Source organism: Salvelinus alpinus, chromosome 10, assembly GCF_045679555.1.
Source record: "Salvelinus alpinus chromosome 10, SLU_Salpinus.1, whole genome shotgun sequence".
Lineage (NCBI taxonomy): Eukaryota > Metazoa > Chordata > Actinopteri > Salmoniformes > Salmonidae > Salvelinus > Salvelinus alpinus.
This window is the reverse complement of record NC_092095.1, coordinates 70,481,101-70,505,625: the sequence shown is the minus strand read 5'-3', so window position 1 is coordinate 70,505,625 and position 24,525 is coordinate 70,481,101. Positions and strand designations below refer to the sequence as shown.

General features: G+C 47.5%; 2 protein-coding genes across 4 annotated transcripts in view; one reads left to right on the top strand and one right to left on the bottom strand.

Annotated features, from left to right (window-relative positions):
• phka2 (phosphorylase kinase, alpha 2 (liver)) overlaps positions 1-7,438 on the top strand; it is a 36,209-nt gene extending 28,771 nt beyond the window's left edge. For all 3 annotated transcript variants that reach the window (XM_071330814.1, XM_071330815.1, XM_071330813.1), the window contains 4 exons: positions 1,470-1,523; positions 3,213-3,446; positions 4,888-5,088; positions 5,556-7,438. In XM_071330814.1, coding sequence (XP_071186915.1) covers positions 1,470-1,523; positions 3,213-3,446; positions 4,888-5,088; positions 5,556-5,729 — 663 coding nt within the window. In that variant the 3' untranslated portion in view covers positions 5,730-7,438. The remainder of the gene's footprint in view (positions 1-1,469; positions 1,524-3,212; positions 3,447-4,887; positions 5,089-5,555) is intronic.
• LOC139532781 (uncharacterized) lies at positions 7,437-24,105 on the bottom strand. Its single transcript, XM_071330824.1, has 8 exons — positions 23,953-24,105; positions 23,639-23,812; positions 21,523-21,687; positions 17,677-18,999; positions 13,506-13,628; positions 10,838-11,044; positions 8,835-8,972; positions 7,437-8,263 (listed from the first exon to the last, which is right to left on the bottom strand). The coding sequence occupies exons 1-8, from the start codon at positions 24,011-24,013 to the stop codon at positions 8,109-8,111; spliced, it is 2,346 nt and encodes a 781-aa protein (XP_071186925.1). The 5' UTR covers positions 24,014-24,105; the 3' UTR covers positions 7,437-8,108.
• Between the last annotated feature and the right edge of the window lie 420 nt (positions 24,106-24,525).

Genomic DNA, 24,525 nt, shown 5'->3' with positions numbered 1-24,525 from the left:
CAGTCAGTAGTGCCTTACCTCATGCTGAGCTGTACTAGAACACAGTCAGTAGTGCCTTACCTCATGCTGAGCTGTACCAGCTGTACTAGAATACAGTCAGTAGTGCCTTACCTCATGCTGAGCTGTACCAGCTGTACTAGAATACAGTCAGTAGTGCCTTACCTCATGCTGAGCTGTACCAGCTGTACTAGAATACAGTCAGTAGTGCCTTACCTCGTGCTGAGCTGTACCAGCTGTACTATAATACAGTCAGTAGTGCCTTACCTCATGCTGAGCTGTACCAGCTGTACTAGAACACAGTCAGTAGTGCCTTACCTCATGCTGAGCTGTACCAGCTGTACTAGAATACAGTCAGTAGTGCCTTACCTCGTGCTGAGCTGTACCAGCTGTACTAGAATACAGTCAGTAGTGCCTTACCTCATGCTGAGCTGTACCAGCTGTACTAGAACACAGTCAGTAGTGCCTTACCTCATGCTGAGCTGTACCAGCTGTACTAGAATACAGTCAGTAGGGCCTTACCTCATGCTGAGCTGTACCAGCTGTACTAGAATACAGTCAGTAGTGCCTTACCTCGTGCTGAGCTGTACCGGCTGTACTAGAATACAGTCAGTAGTGCCTTACCTCATGCTGAGCTGTACCAGCTGTACTAGAATACAGTCAGTAGTGCCTTACCTCGTGCTGAGCTGTACCAGCTGTACTAGAACACAGTCAGTAGTGCCTTACCTCATGCTGAGCTGTACCAGCTGTACTAGAATACAGTCAGTAGTGCCTTACCTCATGCTGAGCTGTACCAGCTGTACTAGAATACAGTCAGTAGTGCCTTACCTCATGCTGAGCTGTACCAGCTGTACTAGAATACAGTCAGTAGTGCCTTACCTCATGCTGAGCTGTACCAGCTGTACTAGAATACAGTCAGTAGTGCCTTACCTCATGCTGAGCTGTACCAGCTGTACTAGAATACAGTCAGTAGTGCCTTACCTCGTGCTGAGCTGTACCAGCTGTACTAGAATACAGTCAGTAGGGCCTTACCTCATGCTGAGCTGTACCAGCTGTACTAGAATACAGTCAGTAGTGCCTTACCTCATGCTGAGCTGTACCAGCTGTACTAGAATACAGTCAGTAGTGCCTTACCTCGTGCTGAGCTGTACCAGCTGTACTAGAATACAGTCAGTAGTGCCTTACCTCATGCTGAGCTGTACCAGCTGTACTAGAACACAGTCAGTAGGGCCTTACCTCATGCTGAGCTGTACCAGCTGTACTAGAATACAGTCAGTAGTGCCTTACCTCGTGCTGAGCTGCTGATCATGTTTGCCTGTTTCCCAGCCCACATCTTTAACTGTAATGTTTTATCATAATCTAAACTGTATTTACAAGGTGTGAGTTTGACTTCCCTTCACGCCGCCATCCTCTCCTTCTGTGTCTCTCCCTCGATGACAACATGACGTCTTCTCCGTGTTGTTCCTTTCCAGATGAGTACCAGTGGTTATTCCATCAGCAGCAATGTCACCTCTCCCCGTTCCACGGTAAACCATGAACCACGTCTCCCTCATTATCCCATGTTCACTAAACCATGCAGATGAGGTTCACTCTGAACGGTTGTCTTTCTTCGTTACATTGCCTTATGCTTGCTGTACTAACATGTACTGGCCTGTAGCATGCTGCTGTCGTCATGGTGACACACTGTATTTGAGTCAAAGAACAGGAAAACATAAGACTGTGTATGGTAGAAGTCACTGTGTGTGTGTGTGTGTGTGTGTGTGTGTGTGTGTGTGTGTGTGTGTGTGTGTGTGTGTGTGTGTGTGTGTGTGTGTGTGTGTGTGTGTGTGTACGTACGTACGTGTGTGTGTTTATGCATGTCAGTACATGAACCGAGTGTACGCCCTTGTGTGTGTTTGTACCTGAGCGTGTGTGTATGTGTGTGTTTTTGCACATAGACAGTGTACAAACCATTAGGAGCACCACACCCTCAGAACAGCAGGGACTCTACAAGGTGTCGAAGGCGTTCCACAGGGATGCTGGCCCATGTTGACTCCACAGGGATGCTGGCCCATGTTGACTCCACAGGGATGCTGGCCCATGTTGACTCCACAGGGATGCTGGCCCATGTTGACTCCACAGGGATGCTGGCCCATGTTGACTCCACAGGGATGCTGGCCCATGTTGACTCCACAGGGATGCTGGCCCATGTTGACTCCACAGGGATGCTGGCCCATGTTGACTCCACAGGGATGCTGGCCCATGTTGACTCCACAGGGATGCTGGCCCATGTTGACTCCACAGGGATGCTGGCCCATGTTGACTCCACAGGGATGCTGGCCCATGTTGACTCCACAGGGATGCTGGCCCATGTTGACTCCACAGGGATGCTGGCCCATGTTGACTCCACAGGGATGCTGGCCCATGTTGACTCCACAGGGATGCTGGCCCATGTTGACTCCACAGGGATGCTGGCCCATGTTGACTCCACAGGGATGCTGGCCCATGTTGACTCCACAGGGATGCTGGCCCATGTTGACTCCACAGGGATGCTGGCCCATGTTGACTCCACAGGGATGCTGGCCCATGTTGACTCCACAGGGATGCTGGCCCATGTTGACTCCACAGGGATGCTGGCCCATGTTGACTCCACAGGGATGCTGGCCCATGTTGACTCCACAGGGATGCTGGCCCATGTTGACTCCACAGGGATGCTGGCCCATGTTGACTCCACAGGGATGCTGGCCCATGTTGACTCCACAGGGATGCTGGCCCATGTTGACTCCTATCCTTTGAGTGGTGGACCATTATTGATACACACAGGAAGCTGTTTAGCGTGAAACACACAGCAGCGTTGCAGTTCTTTACACAAACCGGTGTGCCTGGCACCTACTACCATACCCGTTCAAAGGCACTTCAATCTGTTGTCTTGCCCATTCACCCTCTGAATGGCACACACACACAATCCATGTCTCAAGGCTTAAAAATCATTCTTTAACCTGTCCCCCCCCCCCTCATATATACTAATTGAAGTGGATTTAACAAGTTACATCAACAAGGGATCATAGCTTTCACCTGGATTCACTGTGTGTGTGTGTGTGTGTGTGTGTGTGTGTGTGTGTGTGTGTGTGTGTGTGTGTGTGTGTGTGTGTGTGTGTGTGTGTGTGTGTGTGTGTGTGTGTGTGTGTGTGTACCGCAGCGTGAGTACGTATATGAACACGTCTCTCCCCCTGTAGCGTTGCAGCAGCCCCTCCACCCCCAGTGGTATCCTGTCCCCTGTTGGCCCCGGGGGGGCAGACAGCCACCTGCAGTGGGAGGAGCGGCAGGGCCAGTGGCTGAGGAGGAGACGGCTGGATGGGGCCATCAACAGGGTCCCAATGGGCTTCTACCAGAAGGTGTGGAAGATCCTGCAGAAGTGCCACGGCCTGTCAATAGATGGATACGTGCTGCCTTCCTCCACTACCAGAGAGGTATGTAGTGTCATGGCCTGTCAATAGATGGATACGTGCTGCCTTCCTCCACTACCAGAGAGGTATGTAGTGTCATGGCCTGTCAATAGATGGATACGTGCTGCCTTCCTCCACTACCAGAGAGGTATGTAGTGTCATGGCCTGTCAATAGATGGATACGTGCTGCCTTCCTCCACTACCAGAGAGGTATGTTGTCAAATCAATAGATTGATCAATCAAATGGTATTTATATAGCCCTTTTTACAACACAATATTGTATTGTACCTCCCTTATCTCACCTCATTTGCTCACATTGTATATACTTATTTTTTTCTACTGTATTATTGACTGTATGTTTGTTTTATTCCATGTGTAACTCTGTGTTGTTGTATGTGTCAAACTGCTTTGCTTTATCTTGGCCAGGTCGCAATTGTAAATGAGAACTTGTTCTCAACTTGCCTACCTGGTTAAATAAAGGTTAAATAAAAAATGTAATAAATAAAACACAATTTATAATGTGCAGTAACCCCCCAGACCCCTAGACAGCAGCACGGCGTCAAGGAACATCTCTCTGATGTGTTAGAAACATTTAGAACAAATGTTGCTTCCTATAATAGTAGGAAATAATATGTCATTTCAGACACTCTATGATTGGCCAGATCGATCCCTTGATGGAGATTCAATCTGTGTCCGGGAAACCGTTCCGACTCTGACGGGAAACCGTTCCGACTCTGACGGGAAACCGTTCCGACTCTGACCGGAAACCGTTCCGACTCTGACGGGAAACCGTTCCGACTCTGACGGGAAACCGCTCCGACTCTGACGGGAAACCGTTCCTGACTCTGACGTGAAACCGTTCCGACTCTGACGGGAAACCGTTCCGACTCTGACGGGAAACCGTTCCGACTCTGACGGGAAACCGCTCCGACTCTGACGGGAAACCGTTCCTGACTCTGACGTGAAACCGTTCCGACTCTGACGGGAAACCGTTCCGACTCTGACGGGAAACCGTTCCGACTCTGACGGGAAACCGCTCCGACTCTGACGGGAAACCGCTCCGACTCTGACGGGAAACCGCTCCGACTCTGACGGGAAACCGTTCCTGACTCTGACGTGAAACCGTTCCGACTCTGACGGGAAACCGTTCCGACTCTGACGGGAAACCGTTCCGACTCTGACGGGAAACCGTTCCGACTCTGACGGGAAACCGCTCCGACTCTGACGGGAAACCGTTCCGACTCTGAGGGGAAACCGTTCCTGACTCTGAGGGGAAACCGTTCCTGACTCTGAGGGGAAACCGGTCCGACTCTGAGGGGAAACCGTTCCTGACTCTGACGGGAAACCGGTCCGACTCTGACGGGAAACCGGTCCGACTCTGACGGGAAACCGGTCCGACTCTGAGGGGAAACCGTTCCTGACTCTGACGGGAAACCGTTGTGACTCTGACGTTGTGTCCCTGCAGATGACGGAGGGTGAGATCAAGTTTGCGGTGCACGTGGAGTCTGTTCTGAACCACGTCCCCCAGCCAGAGTACAGACAGCTGCTGGTGGAGGCTGTGATGGTGCTGACTCTGGTGGCTGACATGGATGTGGACAACATCGGAGGAATCATCCTGATAGACCGCATCGTACACATGGCCAATGACCTCTTCTTACAGGACCAGGTAAGTCTGAGCCAGAACGGCCCATAGGGCAGGAGCCTTTTCCCTGTTTCTATAGCGATGTACAAGTGAGTACACCCTCTGGAAAACCTGTAAGCAGAGACGCATCGGGTCCCATGTTTAAAGTGTTTGGTATGACTTGACCAGGGATCGAACCCCCAAGCCTCCAATCTCAGGGTGGAAACTATTCCCACGAGGTCACGGAGATGGTCACTAGAAAGTAATGTCCTATAAAGGGTTAATGTGTAATGGTCCAGTTCAGTGACCTGGATGTCTGTCCTGTATCGTTGCCATATTATCATGTTAACTAGAGTCACGTGTCTCTGCCTGACTCGTCCATATGACTATCATAACATAACATGTGTCAGAAGTGGGATCCGAGCCCCACGTCTCAGTTTGAAGTAAGACCTATTGTCTAACTAGACAACATGATCTGTATCTACCTATCAGCCATGTCCTCTATGTTCCAGAGGACCCATGGAGCCAATGAGTACTTCCTGGAGAAGGATCCAGCCACGGGGATATGTCACTTCTTCTATGACAGCGCCCCTAGTGGCAGCTACGGTACCATGACCTACCTCTCCAAGGCTGTGGTCACATACCTACAAGACTTCCTGCCACAGTCCACCTGTCTCATGCAATGACGTATCAGACTGGGTTTGATGTAGAGCACTCTCCCTGGCCTCGCAGGCAGCTATCAAGAGAGTCTAGTCAAGTAATATATGATAGTGTGGAACGAAATACTACTGCCTAGTTCCGATTCTCCCCAAGTGTACACTCGTTCACTTCCATTCAAGGATGATTTAATCATTGGATTGAATTCTTGACGTGAGTGAGTGCACACTTCAGAGAGAAGGGGGAGAACTAGACTTAGGTAGGAAGTTGGATGGGGATTGACCTATGACCTATGACTAAGATATTCACAACACACACTCTACTCAAAGGAGTTTTATTGCAGCTAATTGATTGATTATAATCAATAATATAGCAGGTTTAAAATTAAATATATGTTTGTTTTTTATTTTAAGTGTTGGACTACACGCGGTATTAAAATTATTTATTATTTTAATTTTAACATTTAATATATATGTGCAAATCAGATCTAGTTGTTTAAAACAATCTAATATGATATAATGACTGTATTTTGCCTAACCCTCCTCTATTGTATCAGTGTCTCACCCTGTCTTGTGGGAATATAAACATATCCAGGAGTTACTATGTTGTCCCGTGTTGAAGTACTGCAGCTGCCCGTGTACCTTTAATACCACTGTAAAATGTACCTCTCGTGTTATCTCAAGTGTTGCTCACCATCACCACTGTATGTGTCACAAATACTGTACATTTATCCATATGTACCCGGAGCATGTCAGCAAGGCCTTCATAGCTGCTAATGTGAATGTGTGCTTATCTGTGAAGTAAAATAATGGCAATGTGATTATATATAACATGGTTGAATCAGTCCAACAGCGGTTCATCCCATATTCAGCCTTTAGCCGTATACATCCTGTACAACAGAGTGTGTTAGACATTAGCATCCCAGCCGTATACATCCTGTACAACAGAGTGTGTTAGACATTAGCATCCCAGCCGTATACATCCTGTACAACAGAGTGTGTTAGACATTAGCATCCCAGCCGTATACATCCTGTACAACAGAGTGTGTTAGACATTAGCATCCTAGCCGTATACATCCTGTACAACAGAGTGTGTTAGACATTAGCATCCTAGCCGTATACATCCTGTACAACAGAGTGTGTTAGACATTAGCATCCTAGCCGTATACATCCTGTACAACAGAGTGTGTTAGACATTAGCATCCTAGCCGTATACATCCTGTACAACAGAGTGTGTTAGACATTAGCATCCTAGCCGTATACATCCTGTACAACAGAGTGTGTTAGACATTAGCATCCCAGCCGTATACATCCTGTACAACAGAGTGTGTTAGACATTAGCATCCCAGCCGTATACATCCTGTACAACAGAGTGTGTTAGACATTAGCATCCCAGCCGTATACATCCTGTACAACAGAGTGTGTTAGACATTAGCATCCCAGCCGTATACATCCTGTACAACAGAGTGTGTTAGACATTAGCATCCCAGCCGTATACATCCTGTACAACAGAGTGTGTTAGACATTAGCATCCCAGCCGTATACATCCTGTACAACAGAGTGTGTTAGACATTAGCATCCTAGCCGTATACATCCTGTACAACAGAGTGTGTTAGACATTAGCATCCTAGCAGGCTTATAGCTGAGACCATAAGGAAAGGGAGAATCTGTTCTGCAGTTAAGGACGACTGAGGCTGAAACTGTTCTGTTTTTGTGTCTAACTTTATTTTATATATATATATATATTAAAAAGAGTACATTTCCATAGAGACTATAAATATAGTGGATACAGAGAAATAATTTATTTTTAAAAAGTACTATGACCGTTTATATAACAGACTAAATTACAATTAATACTGTCACTTTAATCAATTAATACTGTCACTTTAAATTACATTTGATATTCCTGGCCATGAAATGACCATGTTATAAGTCTGTAGTTGAGAACATTTTGACACGTGGACCAAGTTGAGGACATTTTGAGGGGATCAATTCTATAAATCTATTATAACAGTGTCTGACACCATGGTTTCACTCATTCATTCACACTACCTTGTAAAACAACATGTAATCATTTGAAGGAAATATATTTAAATGGCATCGATTAAATCCCTAAACTAATAACGTGTTCTGGTTTCTCTTCAGCTATATGTCTGTATAATGCAGTACAAGCCTCTATCAATGTTACAGATATGTTCTGAATATGACAATAATATTTTAAACACAGTTTATTCTTATACTGTTCTCAATGATTTGACAAAAAAAAATCTAACGCCTGTCCCTATTGTCTGCAAAATGAAGTGACAAAATGTAGATTCAATTGTGGAAGTCATTGTTCAAAGGAGGAACAGAGGGACGGTAGAAGCAGTAGAATAAATTACATTTTAAATGATCTCCACACCATCTCTGCTACACATTACTCTGCAGGTCTTTCCTTGGCTGACACTTCTTCCTACTGTAGGGGGAGAGGCGGTGAGAGGCAGGACAGGAACACTGGTAACTTCCTTTATGGTTCAGGCACAGGTGAGAGCAGCCCCCATTCTTACGGCTGCACTCATTGGTATCTGTTGATGAAACGGGGCCGGTCAGAAAAATATCATTATCTGTTGATGAAACGGGGCTGGTCAGAAAAATATCATTATCTGTTGATGAAACGGGGCTGGTCAGAAAAATATCATTATCTGTTGATGAAACGGGGCTGGTCAGAAAAATATCATTGATATCTGTTGATGAAACGGGGCTGGTCAGAAAAATATCATTGATATCTGTTGATGAAACGGGGCTAGTCAGAAAAATATCATTATCTGTTGATGAAACGGGGCTGGTCAGAAAAATATCATTGGAAGTGATTTGTGATCGTAGATTTGTCAAAAGACTTCCGTTTAATCAATTTATGTCGTGTGTGTGTGTGTATTAGTGTGGGTATGGATGTGTGTATTAGTGTGGGTATTAGTGTGTGTGTGTGTGTGTGTGTATTAGTGTGGGTATTAGTGTGGGTATTAGTGTGGGTATTAGTGTGGGTATTAGTGTGTGTGTGTGTGTATTAGTGTGTGTATTAGTGTGGGTATTAGTGTGTGTATTAGTGTGGGTATTAGTGTGGGTATTAGTGTGGGTATGGATGTGTATCTATCTCACCTCTGCAGTGGTGTCTGTCTGAGTCCAGTTTGTAGCCTCTGGGACAGATACAGCGGTGGGAGCCAGGCAGGTTCACACACTTCCACTGACACCTGTGTCCAGGTACACCGACCTCTGGCTCCTCACATTCATTGATGTCTGTAAAAGGATCCGTGTCATTCCAGCAGTTGAAGACAACCTGATCGCCGTACACATTTTGTTTGCTGAATGACATCGTTGTATCTATTTTCTATTGATTCCACTAAGCTACATGGAATTGTTTTAAGAAGGTCATACCGAGGATCATTTAGTTATTTGATTTTGTATTTTAAGACCCCTTGAGGTATAAAAATATATACAGTACCAGTCAAAAGTTTGGACACACCTACTCATTCCAGTTTTTTTTTTAAATTTTACTATTTTCTACATTGTAGAATAATAGTGAAGACATCAACACTATGAAATAACACATATGGAATCATGTAGTAAACAAAACAAAGTGTTATAAAAATCAAAATGTATTTTATATTTCAGATTCTTCAAAGTAGCCACCCTTTGCCTTGATGACAGCTTTGCACACACTTGGCATTCTCTCAACCAGCTTCACCTGGAATGCTTTTCCAACAGTCTTGAAGGAGTTCTCACATATGCTGAGCACTTTTGGGCTGCTTTTCCCTCACTTTGCGGTCCAACTCATCCCAAACCATCTCAATTGGGTTGAGGTCGGGTAATTGTGGAGGCCAGGTCATCTGATGCAGCACTCCATCACTATCCTTCTTGGTCAAATAGCCCTTACACAGCCTGGAGGTGTGTTTTGGGTCATTGTCCTGTTGAAAAACAAATTATAGTCCCACTAAGCGCAAACCAGATGGGATGGTGTATTGCTGCAGAATGCTGTGGTAGCCATGCTGGTTAAGTGTGCCTTGAATTGACCTGGCCTCCACAATCACCCAACCTCAACCCAATTGAGATGGTTTGGGATGAGTTGGACCGCATAGTGAGGGAAAAGAAGCCAACAAGTGCTCAGCATATGTGGGAACTCCTTCAAGACTGTTGGAAAAACATTCTTCATGAAGCTACTTGAGAGAATGTCAAGAGTGTGCAAAGCTGTCATCAAGTCAAAGGGTGGCTACTTTGAAGAATCTAAAATCTAAAATATATTTAGATTTTTTACAACTTTTTGGGTTACTACATTATTCCATGTGTTATTTCATAGTTTTGATGTCTTCACTATTATTCTACAATGTAGAAAATAGTTTAAAAAAATAAAGAAAAACCCTTGAATGAGTAGGTGTCCAAACTTTTGGCTGGTATTGTATATTTCCATAAACTTTTTCAACTGGTACTGGGGACCCGTGAGAAGAGTCTTGTGAGCGTTGTAGCTCAAAATACGTGTTTGTGAGAGTCTCACCTTTCCACAGAGGGGTCATATTAGTTTGTAGCCCAAACCGTTTGGATTTGGGCTACAAGTTGGCAGATCGTCTGTACCAAGTTCAGAGGAGTCCCAAGATGCTTGTGGGGGTCATAGAGCAAAAGGGAGAACCCCATCATGTTCTTGAGTTTAATCTTTCCATAGAGGTGTTCGGACGCTACAGACGATATTTTGAGAGACCGATTTTCGGGATGCCTCATGGTCTGACAAACACCGCTCTATCTCTGTCACCTTTCACCCCAGATGTCTCATGGTCTGACAAACACCGCTCTAGCTCTGTCACCTTTCACCCCAGATGTCTCATGGTCTGACAAACACCGCTCTAGCTCTGTCACCTTTCACCCCAGATGCCTCATGGTCTGACAAACACCGCTCTAGCTCTGTCACCTTTCACCCCAGATGCAGAAGTGCGACATCGGCTGATGTGGTGGATTGAGATGTCTCTAGCATAACTTTATCGATTTTTATGGGAGGATTATGCTAATTCGATTTCCGCGAGGGTAATTAAGAGAGAGATATTCCACTAGTCTAATTAAAAGTTGTGGCATTCTATTCATTTCTGCTAAACCTACGGCATCCCAGTGTCTCCTACCTACACACTCCTTTCTGGACGAGTTTCCTCCAGGTATTGTGGTTGAGGGTTGTTTCCTGTACCCTGCTGGACACTCAGCCACACAGGCCCTTCCGTCCCCGGCCAGGACGTGTCCGTAGGGGCAAGAGCAGCGGAACGAGCCAAAGGTGTTGACGCAGGTCTGCTGGCAGTGCTGTTGCTGCTGGCCCTCCACACACTCATCCACATCTGCACCGAGGACACACACAGGTATGTGTTTAAACACACGTTCGTGCGTACGCACAGGAACACACACACAATTAGGAAAGTGGCCTGTCTGATGCTGATGTCACAAAGGCCCTGAGATGAAAGAGTAGAGCAGCTCTCTCTCGCTTTGATTCTCTCCGTCTCTCATTTTCTCTCGCTCTGGCACACCTCATTACCATGGAGACCAGGCATGCACCGTTGGCTTTCATGTACGACAAAGGTGATGATGGCCTTTTGTTTTGATCGTGTTCAGTGTTCTGCTGCGACAACAGTATGTATTAGCTAACATCCACCTCTTCTGTTCTACTGATTTGATCTGCAGCCCTGGTCTCAGTGGTCTGGTCTCAGTGGTCTGGTCTCAGTGGTCTGGTCTCAGTGGTCTGGTCTCAGTGGTCTGGCCCCGTTTCAATATGACAAATAAAGAGACTAACAGACTGGGAGAAAAACATCTGGCTTATAGAGGAAGCTGCAGCATGTGGGAAACAACTCAGGAAGATATATCAACTACTGTACCTGCTAGTTGAGCTGCTGCTGTTTCCCAGGAGAGCACCTGTAGCTGTGTGTGTGTGTGTGTGTGTGTGTGTGTGTGTGTGTGTGTGTGTGTGTGTGTGTGTGTGTGTGTGTGTGTGTGTGTGTGTGTGTGTGTGTGTGTGTGTGTGTGTGTGTGTGTGTGTGTGTAGATGTGTGTGTGTGTGTGTTTACACCACTGCTGTGTTATTGGAATGTGTAAATGAATATTTATCTCTGCTCTATGGTATGCCTGTCTGAGTCAGACAGATTATAGCATGTGTTGATATTGTGATAGTCAGCTCTGTCTACAGGAGAAAAACCACCTGTTTATTCAACCACCTGTCTATAGACAGTGAATCATGCTAGTACTTTATTCTGAGACGCAAATGATGGGTTACTACCTGGAAATAAACTGTTGAGGGGAAATAGAACGAGTGAGAAAGTATTTCTCAACAGCTAAACACTTTTTTAACAGAAGCCAATTTCAACCTTTTTAAGGTGGATCATTTGACCCAAGTTATTTACTCCACACCCAAAACCAAATGTCCAGCTGTCACAAGAGACTACTTTGTAGGTGCACCGTGGAACAGAGCTCATGAAACATATTAACGGGGTCTTTCCTCATGCTGAAGCTTGTCCCTCTGCAGTGCTGCCTTGTGATCAGAGTGTTAAAGATGTTATGGATTAAGAATGTATAGCTCTAAATGGGGGATTCTCAGGCTGTAAAAACATCATTGAATTTAGGGGGCATCATGATCACATGGTAGACCCTGTCGGTGCAGACACTACAGCTGTTCTTTATACAGAGACTGTGGAGGAAGACATCTTGACTAGTCAGAGACTGTGGAGGAAGACATCTTGGCTAGTCAGAGACTGTGGAGGAAGACATCTTGGCTAGTCAGAGACTGTGGAGGAAGACATCTTGGCTAGTCAGAGACTGTGGAGGAAGACATCTTGGCTAGTCAGAGACTGTGGAGGAAGACATCTTGGCTAGTCAGAGACTGTGGAGGAAGACATATTGGCTAGTCAGAGACTGTGGAGGAAGACATCTTGACTAGTCAGAGACTGTGGAGGAAGACATCTGGACTAGTCAGAGACTGTGGACATAAGACATCTTGGCTAGTCAGAGACTGTGGAGGAAGACATCTTGGCTAGTCAGAGACTGTGGAGGAAGACATCTTGGCTAGTCAGAGACTGTGGACAGAAGACATCTTGGCTAGTCAGAGACTGTGGAGGAAGACATCTTGGCTAGTCAGAGGCTGTGGACAGAAGACATCTTGACTAGTCAGAGGCTGTGGACAGAAGACATCTTGGCTAGTCAGAGACTGTGGAGGAAGACATCTTGGCTAGTCAGAGACTGTGGAGGAAGACATCTTGACTAGTCAGAGGCTGTGGACAGAAGACATTTGGCTAGTCAGAGACTGTGGAGGAAGACATCGTAGCTAGTCAGAGACTGTGGAGGAAGACATCTTGGCTAGTCAGAGACTGTGGACAGAAGACATCTTGACTAGTCAGAGGCTGTGGACAGAAGACATCTTGACTAGTCAGAGGCTGTGGACAGAAGACATCTTGACTAGTCAGAGGCTGTGGACAGAAGACATCTTGGCTAGTCAGAGACTGTGGAGGAAGACATCTTAGGTAGTCAAGGCAACAAAAACAAGACATTTGACCTCCCCCCAACAAGGAGGAGCACAAACACAACACTGACTAGTGGTTTTGGGCTCATAAAGTTAAATACTTATTTCTACCACAAAGCATAGTGTATGTGTAGTAGCTCTTGCACCAGTTGTTTCAGTGAAACATGTCCCATGAGTACTTGCGTTACTTGCTACGGCTTTAGCGCAATGGGTGAACACTGTCTTGTGTCGCACAGGAGACCCTGGGCTCAAACACAGTCACTTCGTCTCTCACCTCGATGGATTGTTTTACTGACCTCTACAGGTACGGTGGTCCTCTAACAGGGTGAAGCCTGGTCTGCAGTGACACTGAGCTTGTTCCTGGTTCACACTACACAGCTGGGAACAGCCTCCATTGTTCAGGGCGCAGGGCGTCACCTCTAGGGTGAGAGGTCAGAGGTTAGAGATGGGGAAGTCAGTGTCTCATGTCTGTATTACATTTTTTTGTGTATATCCTGTCTGTCTGTATATTCTGTTTATTATCTGGTAACATTTCACTGGGTCAAATGTTTGGTATATGTAAATGTGCTTGGTGAATAAAGGTGATTGTGATTCTGTATAGGACTATAGCAGGTGTGCAGGCTGTATGTGTTATGATAGGGCTGGAATAAAGACCCTGCAGGAGGGTAACTCTCCAGGAGTAGGGCTGGAATAAAGACCCTGCAGGAGGGTATTTCTCCAGGAGTAGGGCTGAAATAAAGACCCTGCAGGAGGGTAGTTCTCCAGGAGTAGGGCTGGAATAAAGACCCTGCAGGAGGGTAGTTCTCCAGGAGTAGGGCTGGAATAAAGACCCTGCAGGAGGGTAACTCTCCAGGAGTAGGGCTGGAATAAAGACCCTGCAGGAGGGTGACTCTTCAGGAGTAGGGCTGGAATAAAGACCCTGCAGGAGGGTGCCTCTCCAGGAGTAGGGCTGGAATAAAGACCCTGCAGGAGGGTAACTCTCCAGGAGTAGGGCTGGAATAAAGACCCTGCAGGAGGGTATTTCTCCAGGAGTAGGGCTGGAATAAAGACCCTGCAGGAGGGTGACTCTCCAGGAGTAGGGCTGGAATAAAGACCCTGCAGGAGGGTGACTCTCCAGGAGTAGGGCTGGAATAAAGACCCTGCAGGAGGGTGACTCTCCAGGAGTAGTGCTGGAATAAAGACCCTGCAGGAGGGTAACTCTCCAGGAGTAGGGCTGGAATAAAGACCCTGCAGGAGGGTGCCTCTCCAGGAGTAGGGCTGGAATAAAGACCCTGCAGGAGGGTTCCTCTCCAGGAGTAGGGCTGGAATAAAGACCCTGCAGGAGGGTGACTCTCCAGGAGTAGGGCTGGAATAAAGACCCTGCAGGAGGGTAACTCTCCAGGAGTAGGGCTGGAATAAAGACCCTGCAGGAGGTTGACTCTCCAGGAGTAGTGCTGGAATAAAGACCCTGCAGGAGGGTAGTTCTCCAGGAGTAGGGCTGGAATAAAGACCCTGCAGGAGGGTGCCTCTCCAGGAGTAGGGCTGGAATAAAGACCCTGCAGGAGGGTAGTTCTCCAGGAGTAGGGCTGGAATAAAGACCCTGCAGGAGGGTGCCTCTCCAGGAGTAGGGCTGGAATAAAGACCCTGCAGGAGGGTGACTCTCCAGGAGTAGGGCTGGAATAAAGACCCTGCAGGAGGGTGACTCTCCAGGAGTAGGGCTGGAATAAAGACCCTGCAGGAGGGTGCCTCTCCAGGAGTAGGGCTGGAATAAAGACCCTGCAGGAGGGTCACTCTCCAGGAGTAGGGCTGGAATAAAGACCCTGCAGGAGGGTGACTCTCCAGGAGTAGGGCTGGAATAAAGACCCTGCAGGAGGGTGACTCTCCAGGAGTAGGGCTGGAATAAAAACCCTGCAGGAGGGTGCCTCTCCAGGAGTAGGGCTAGAATAAAGACCTTGCAGGAGGGTAACTCTCCAGGAGTAGGGCTGGAATAAAGACCCTGCAGGAGGGTAGTTCTCCAGGAGTAGGGCTGGAATAAAGACCCTGCGGGAGGGTAGTTCTCCAGGAGTAGGGCTGGAATAAAGACCATGCAGGAGGGTAGTTCTCCAGGAGTAGGGCTGGAATAAAGACCCTGCAGGAGGGTAGTTCTCCAGGAGTAGGGCTGGAATAAAAACCCTGCAGGAGGGTGCCTCTCCAGGAGTAGGGCTAGAATAAAGACCTTGCAGGAGGGTAACTCTCCAGGAGTAGGGCTGGAATAAAGACCCTGCAGGAGGGTATTTCTCCAGGAGTAGGGCTGGAATAAAGACCCTGCAGGAGGGTAACTCTCCAGGAGTAGGGCTGGAATAAAGACCCTGCGGGAGGGTGGTTCTCCAGGAGTAGGGCTGGAATAAAGACCCTGCAGGAAGGTAGTTCTCCAGGAGTAGGGCTGGAATAAAGACCCTGCAAGAGGGTATTTCTCCAGGAGTAGGGCTGGAATAAAGACCCTGCAGGAGGGTATTTCTCCAGGAGTAGGGCTGGAATAAAGACCCTGCAGGAAGGTAGTTCTCCAGGAGTAGGGCTGGAATAAAGACCCTGCAGGAAGGTAGTTCTCCAGGAGTAGGGCTGGAATAAAGACCCTGCAGGAAGGTAGTTCTCCAGGAGTAGGGCTGGAATAAAGACCCTGCAGGAGGGTAGTTCTCCAGGAGTAGGGCTGGAATAAAGACCCTGCAGGAGGGTAGTTCTCCAGGAGTAGGGCTGGAATAAAGACCCTGCAGGAAGGTAGTTCTCCAGGAGTAGGGCTGGAATAAAGACCCTGCAGGAGGGTAGTTCTCCAGGAGTAGGGCTGGAATAAAGACCCTGCAGGAGGGTAGTTCTCCAGGAGTAGGGCTGGAATAAAGACCCTGCAGGAGGGTAGTTCTCCAGGAGTAGGGCTGGCCACTTCTGCATTTAGACTTTACCTTAACTGAGCCCCAGCAATTTAAAATAGGACTGTCTTCCAACAACCACAGCTGGTCCCAATCCACTCCCTACCCATCAAAGAGTTAGTTCCAAGAGGAAGGGGAAAGAAGTGAATTGGGACCGGCTGCCACAGTCTACCAAGCACAGCACTGACTTCCTGGTGATTCCACTCAGTCTGCCAGTCAGTCACTCAGTTAGTCGGTTACTGAGAGATGATGCGTGTAACAGATATTCTGATGTCACTGAGGTAAAATGTAGAAAACAGAGAGAGCTGCACACGTCTCCTTTCATTACCTCTTTCTCTCCTAACACACATCTATACACATATCTACACATCATATATAAACACATATTCAATACACATCACTTCTACACATCATCTATACATCATATATAAACATCTCCACACATCATCTATATCACATATCTACTAGGACTACCTGGCATGATGACTCCTTGCTGTCCCCAGTCCACCTGGTCGTGCTCCTGCTCCAGTTTCAACTGTTCTGCCTGCGGCTATGGAACCCTGACCTGTTCACCGGACGTGCTACCTGTCCCAGATCTGCTGTTTTCAACTCTCTAGAGACAGCAGGAGCGGTAGAGATACTCTCAATGATCAGCTATGAAAAGACTGCACCCTCGACAACTACTGTGATTATTATTATTTGACCATGCTGGTCATTTATGAACATTTGAACATCTTGGCCATGTTCTGTTATAATCTCCACCCGGCACAGCCAGAAGAGGACTGGCCACCCCTCATAGCCTGGTTCCTCTCTAGGTTTCTTCCTAGGTTTTGGCCTTTCTAGGGAGTTTTTCCTAGCCACCGTGCTTCTACACCTGCATTGCTTGCTGGGGTTTTAGGCTGGGTTTCTGTACAGCACTTTGAGATATCAGCTGATGTAAGAAGGGCTATATAAATACATTTGATCATCTCCACACACCTCTTCACACACATCATCTCTACACAGCATCTCCACACATCATCTCCACACATCATCTCCACACACCTCTCCACACACCTCTCCACACACATCATCTATACACATCCTCTATACACCTCATCTATACACCTCATCTATACACATCATCTCCACACATCATCTCCACACATCCTCTCTACACCTCATCTCTACACCTCATCTATACACATCATCTATACACATCATCTCCACACATCCTCTCTACACCTCATCTATACACCTCATCTCTACACCTCATCTATACACATCATCTCCACACACCCTCTCTACACCTCATCTCTACACCTCATCTATACACATCATCTCCACACATCCTCTCTACACCTCATCTATACACCTCATCTATACACATCATCTCCACACATCATCTCCACACACCATCTCTACACCTCATCTCCACACAGCAACTAACAGGGTTAAGTACAGGGACTCTTTACTTCTCACCTGCCCAAACACAGAGGACACAGTCGATGAGGTGAACAAAGCTTCTATGGTCTTCTGTAGCTCTTCAATTTGGTAGTAGAGAATCTGTAGAGGCATCACAATGGGGAAGGATAGTGCAGTGACTTACCCAAGCAGACAGGTGTGATACCACTCCACCGTCCAGCCTGTAGACAGTAGCTGTGGATATCCCCGTGGGCCAGTGTGTACCCTGCATAGCAGGCGTACTGGATGTAGTGTTTGTAGTCCCGGGGACCGGGGTTGTCTACCGTACGGAAGTAGAAGGTGCCATGAGCTGGCAGGGGAGGGTAAGGGCACAGCGGACGCCTGTTTAGGGTCACAGGCCTGGGCAGCTCCTCTGTGTCTGTAGCACCCTGAATAAGATGCTGCTCTGACCTGTTCAAAGCCAGATATTTTGAGGTCCCATTGTATCGAGACGTTTCACCATCATCACCGGACAATGGTGATGGCGATGTCTCGCTCGCCTGACTGTGATGACTGTCACTTGTGTCGGTTTCATTGTCCTGTGAGGACCCGTTTGATGCCAGATCCGGAGAGGTCACGTTGTGTTGATGAGTTTCACCACCATCGTCATCATCATCATCAGATAATGATGCAGTCTCCTTCACTTGGATGTGATGACCATACATGTCTGTTCCATTGACCCAGTGGCTGGTGGTGTTGATAGAGTTGATGAAGCTTGTGGAGCTTGTCTCAGTGGGTCTCTGAGGACGGGGCTCCTGTGTGTCTGTGCTGGACTCACTGAGCTCCTGTGTGTCTGTGCTGGACTCACTGGGCTCCTGTGTGTCTGTGCTGGACTCACTGAGCTCCTGTGTGTCTGTGCTGGACTCACTGAGCTCCTGTGTGTCTGTGCTGGACTCACTGAGCTCCTGTGTGTCTGTGCTGGACTCACTGAGCTCCTGTGTGTCTGTGCTGCTCACATCTGCTGGCTCCATAACGCCCTGGCCAGGCTCTAACTGGGTGGCCCCTGTCAGCACCTCCTTCCTGGGTAATGAATCCTCCTGCTCAGCCTGGGCTACGGAGGTCCCCTGGTGCCAATACCCTTCAGTGACCGGCAGGCTGGATGTGGAAGTAATGGCCTCTGTAGTAGCAGAGGAGGATGTGGAGGCCTGAGGTCTAGTGGGCTTCTCACGGGCCCCTTCTCTGTCTGTTAGATCCCTGGTGTCTTTCAAAATCTCCTCCACAAGGTTAGCTTTGGGGCTGCGGTCTATGGAGTCTGGGTCTTTTAGGTGGGTCTGGGGGTCTTTAGGTGGTGCGTTGGCCAGCAACACGGGCTTGAAGAAGACATCCTTGGAGGCGGTGTTAGCGATGGTACTGTAGTGAAGCCGTAGGTGGTTCTTCAGAGCAGACAGCACGTCAAGGTTCTGGCTCTGGATCCTGGGCATCGGGACGGCTGGCTCCTTCTGCTTCCATGAACTCATCATATCAGACTCTAGGAGGGGAGAGACACAGAGGAGGATCAGGAGACATCATCAGACTCTAGGAGGGGAGAGGCACAGAGGAGGATCAATACCAGGAGACATCATCAGACTCTAGGAGGGGAGAGACACAGAGGAGGATCAATACCAGGAGACATCATCAGACTCTAGGAGGGGAGAGACACAGAGGAGGATCAGGAGACATCATCAGACTCTAGGAGGGAGAGGCACAGAGGAGGATCAGGAGACATCATCAGACTCTAGGAGGGGAGAGGCACAGAGGAGGATCAGGAGACATCATCAGACTCTAGGAGGGGAGAGACACAGAGGAGGATCAGGAGACATCATCAGACTCTAGGAGGGAGAGGCACAGAGGAGGATCAGGAGACATCATCAGACTCTAGGAGGGGAGAGACACAGAGGAGGATCAGGAGACATCATCAGACTCTAGGAGGGGAGAGGCACAGAGGAGGATCAGGAGACATCATCAGACTCTAGTAGGGGAGAGACACAGAGGAGGATCAATACCAGGAGACATCATCAGACTCTAGTAGGGGAGAGACACAGAGGAGGATCAATACCAGGAGACATCATCAGACTCTAGGAGGGGAGAGACACAGAGGAGGATCAATACCAGGAGACATCATCAGACTCTAGGAGGGGAGAGACACAGAGGAGGATCAATACCAGGAGACATCATCAGACTCTAGTAGGGGAGAGACACAGAGGAGGATCAATACCAGGAGACATCATCAGACTCTAGGAGGGGAGAGACACAGAGGAGGATCAATACCAGGAGACATCATCAGACTCTAGGAGGGGAGAGGCACAGAGGAGGATCAATACCAGGAGACATCATCAGACTCTAGGAGGGGAGAGACACAGAAGAGGATCAATACCAGGAGACATCATCAGACTCTAGGAGGGGAGAGACACAGAGGAGGATCAGGAGACATCATCAGACTCGAGGAGGGGAGAGACACAGAGGAGGATCAGGAGACATCATCAGACTCTAGGAGGGGAGAGACACAGAGGAGGATCAGGAGACATCATCAGACTCTAGGAGGGGAGAGGCACAGAGGAGGATCAATACCAGGAGACATCATCAGACTCTAGGAGGGGAGAGACACAGAGGAGGATCAGGAGACATCATCAGACTCTAGGAGGGGAGAGACACAGAGGAGGATCAATACCAGGAGACATCATCAGACTCTAGGAGGGGAGAGACACAGAGGAGGATCAATACCAGGAGACATCATCACTCTAGGAGGGGAGAGGCACAGAGGAGGATCAATACCAGGAGACATCATCAGACTCTAGGAGGGGAGAGACACAGAGGAGGATCAGGAGACATCATCAGACTCTAGTAGGGGAGAGACACAGAGGAGGATCAATACCAGGAGACATCATCAGACTCTAGGAGAGGAGAGACACAGAGGAGGATCAATACCAGGAGACATCATCAGACTCTAGGAGGGGAGAGACACAGAGGAGGATCAATACCAGGAGACATCATCAGACTCTAGGAGGGGAGAGACACAGAGGAGGATCAGGAGACATCATCAGACTCTAGGAGGGGAGAGGCACAGAGGAGGATCAGGAGACATCATCAGACTCTAGTAGGGGAGAGACACAGAGGAGGATCAATACCAGGAGACATCATCAGACTCTAGGAGGGGAGAGACACAGAGGAGGATCAATACCAGGAGACATCATCAGACTCTAGGAGGGGGGAGACACAGAGGAGGATCAGGAGACATCATCAGACTCTAGGAGGGGAGAGGCACAGAGGAGGATCAGGAGACATCATCAGACTCTAGTAGGGGAGAGACACAGAGGAGGATCAATACCAGGAGACATCATCAGACTCTAGGAGGGGAGAGACACAGAGGAGGATCAATACCAGGAGACATCATCAGACTCTAGGAGGGGAGAGACACAGAGGAGGATCAGGAGACATCATCAGACTCTAGGAGGGGAGAGGCACAGAGGAGGATCAATACCAGGAGACATCATCAGACTCTAGGAGGGGAGAGACACAGAGGAGGATCAATACCAGGAGACATCATCAGACTCTAGGAGGGGAGAGACACAGAGGAGGATCAATACCAGGAGACATCATCAGACTCTAGGAGGGGAGAGACACAGAGGAGGATCAATACCAGGAGACATCATCAGACTCTAGGAGGGGAGAGACACAGAGGAGGATCAATACCAGGAGACATCATCAGACTCTAGGAGGGGAGAGACACAGAGGAGGATCAATACCAGGAGACATCATCAGACTCTAGGAGGGGAGAGACACATAGTAGGATCAATACCAGGAGACATCTTAAGGCAGGGTAAAAATCAGATTACAGGGTATGTTTTATAATTTGTCCACATGAAGGAGGTAGCCTACTGTAGAATACCATGCTGATAGTAATCTACAGCTGTCTCACTCTCAGGCCTCACACTGAAAAGAGAGAGGTGGAGGGCCACGGTGGACGCTCACCAAGGGGGCAAAGAGGACTAAGTCAGTAAGTCAAGTCTCTCACCCTTGCAGACAGGCCTGGTGCCGTTCCAGTTCTGGCCCTTGCAGTAGAGCAGTGAGTGTCCATAGAGCCTGTAGCCAGCATCACAGCTGAAGTGAACCCAGGACCCGTCCTCTGTCACACTGGTAACCCCCTGTAGGAGATCCCCTGGGCTGAGACACCCAGAGGCTGGAATACACACACAGGAGATTCAACACAGATTAGAAGAGAAAGAAAGAGAGAGAAATCCAATGTTGATAAACTCCCATATCTATTGGGTGAAATGCCACAGTGTGACATCACAGCAGCAAGATTTGTGACCTGTTGCCACACAAAAAAGGGCAACTAGTGAAGAACAAACACCATTGTAAATACAACCTATATTTATTTATTTTCCCTTTTGTACTTTAACTATTTTCACATCGCTACAACACTGTATATAAACATATGACATTTGAAATGTCTTTATTCTTTTGGAACTTTTGTGAGTGTAATATTTACTGTTCATTTTATGTTTATTTCACTTTTGTTCATCCATTTCACTTGCTTTGGCAATGCAAACACATATTTCCCATGCCGATAAAGCCCCTTAAATTGAATTGAGAGAGAGAGCAAAAGAGGGAGATTTAACAGCTCAACTCGTACATTTCCTCAGTGAAAACAATGTACTGAGCAAATGTCAAATTGGCTTTCTACTAAATTACCGTACAACAGACCACGTATTCACCCTGCACACCCTAATTGACAAACAAACAAACCAAAACAAAGGCAAAGTCTTCTCATGCTTTGTTGATTTCAAAAAAGCTTTTGACTCAATTTGGCATGAGGGTCTGCTATACAAATTGATGGAAAATGGTGTTGGGGGAAAAACATACGACATTACAAACAACAAGTGTGCATTTAAAATTGGCAAAAAACACGCACATTTCTTTCCACAGGGCCGTGGGGTGAGACAGGGATGCAGTTTAAGCCCCACCCTCTTCAACATATATATCAACGACTTGGCGAGGGCACTAGAACAGTCTGCAGCACCCGGCCTCACCCTACTAAACTCTGAAGTCAAATGTCTACCGTTTGCTGATGATCTGGTGCTTCTGTCACCAACCAAGGAGGGCCTACAGCAGCACCTAGATATTCTGCACAGATTCTGTCAGACCTGGGCCCTGACAGTAAATCTCAGTAAGACAAAAAATGTGGTGTTCCAAAGAAGGTCCAGTTGCCAGGACAACAAATACAAATTCCATCTAGACACCGTTGCCCTAGAGCACACAAGAAACTATACATACCCTGGCCTAAACATCAGCGCCACAAGGTAACTTCCACAAAGCTGTGAACAATCTGAGAGACAAGACAAGAATTGCCTTCTATGCCATCAAAAGGAACATAAAATTCGACATACCAATTAGGATCTGGCTAAAAATACTTGAATCAGTTATAGAATCCATTGCCCTTTATGGTTGTGAGGTCTGGGGTCCGCTCACCAACCAAGAATTTACAAAATGTGACAAACATCAAATTGAGACTGCATGCAGAATTCTGCTAAAATATCCTCTGTGTACAACGTAAAACACCAAATAATGCATGCAGAGCAGAATTAGGCCGATACCCGCTAATGATCAAAATCCAGAAAAGAGACGTTAAATTCTACTACCACCTAAAAGGAAGCAAGTCCCTAACCTTCCATAACAAAGCCATCACCTACAGAGGGAAAGGGGGATACCTAGTCAGTTGTCCAACTGAATGTATTCAACTGAAATGTGTCTTCCATATTTAACCCAACCCCTCTGAATCAGAGAGGTGCGTGGCGCTGCCTTAGTCCACATCCACGTCTTCGCCACCCATGAACCTGGAGAAGAGTCACAGGACTGCAACGCAATTAGACACAACCAAATCATGAGAAAACAAAAAGATAACTACTTGACCCATTGGAAAGAATTCACAAAAAAACAGAGCAAACTAGAATGCTATTTGGCCCTAAACAGAGAGTACACAGTGGCAGAATACCAGTCCACTGTGACTGACCCAAACTTAAGGAAAGCTTTGACTACGTACAGACTCAGTGAGCATAACCTTGCTATTGAGAAATTGAGAGAGAGAGATGTGTAACTTGAAATAAATGTATCAAACTCAAGTCACTTACCAACACACACAGGAGGTTCCCTGGACCATTGTCCAGACACACAGCTGTTGGTTCTATATCCATGGATCTTATAGCCAGGGTTACAGGTGAACGCCACATACAGCCCGCTGTAGCGGAAGAATGTTCTACCGTTCTCCAGATGTCTGAAACTACTGCATTCCTCACCCAATGACCCTGGAGACAGAACAGAGATCAACATGAAGACAGTCTGATGCCATGAGGAGTTCCCATTGATCTCAAAAGTCATTTTACCAACCTAACAGAAACAACAGATCCAATAGATGAAATCCAAACCAGCTGGTAGACAGACTGACCTGGAGGGAGGGTCCATAGCAGAGCGACTAGTGCAGAGAGAAGCCCTGTCAGAGGCCCCATGGTCTCTCCCTGCAGCAGACTGAGGTGCTCTACTCTTTCTCTCTCTCCCTTCCCTCTTCTCTCTCCCTCTCTCTATACTCTTCTCTCTTTCCCTTCCTCTCCCTCCCTCCCTTCCCTCTTCTCTCCCATCCTCCCTCTCTTTCTGTGTATTTGTGATTTTCTGGCACCGTGTAGTTCTGAGTGTGTGTGTGTTCGCGTGCATGTGTGATCCTGTTTGTGTTGTCCTGTGTGTGTTGTCCTGTTTGTGTGTGTGATCCTGTTTGTGTTGTCCTGTGTGTGTTGTCCTGTTTGTGTTGTCCTGTTTGTGTTGTCCTGTTTGTGTGTTGTCCTGTTTGTGTTGTCCTGTTTGTGTTGTCCTGTGTGTGTTGTCCTGTTTGTGTGTGTGATCCTGAACACCAGACCTGTGGAATGTCTCCTACCCTCCTGAGAGAGGCTGGTCCTGCCATTTGGCCTCCCTCCCTCCCTGTCAGTCAGAAGTACGAGGTGTGTTTAACAGTGCTCACACATTGCTT

What these genes read in the sequence shown, in the direction of transcription:
- LOC139532781 (XM_071330824.1), bottom strand. Translation starts at nt 24,013, where the DNA reads ATGGGGCCTCTGACAGGGCTTCTCTCTGCACTAGTCGCTCTGCTATGG. An exon ending in GTCCAGAAAGGAGTGTGTAG is followed by an intron (nt 8,973 to 10,837) that starts GTAGGAGACACT and finishes ATCCTTTTACAG; the next exon opens with ACATCAATGAATGTGAGGAG. An exon ending in AGACAGACACCACTGCAGAG is followed by an intron (nt 8,264 to 8,834) that starts GTGAGATAGATA and finishes TTTCATCAACAG; the next exon opens with ATACCAATGAGTGCAGCCGT.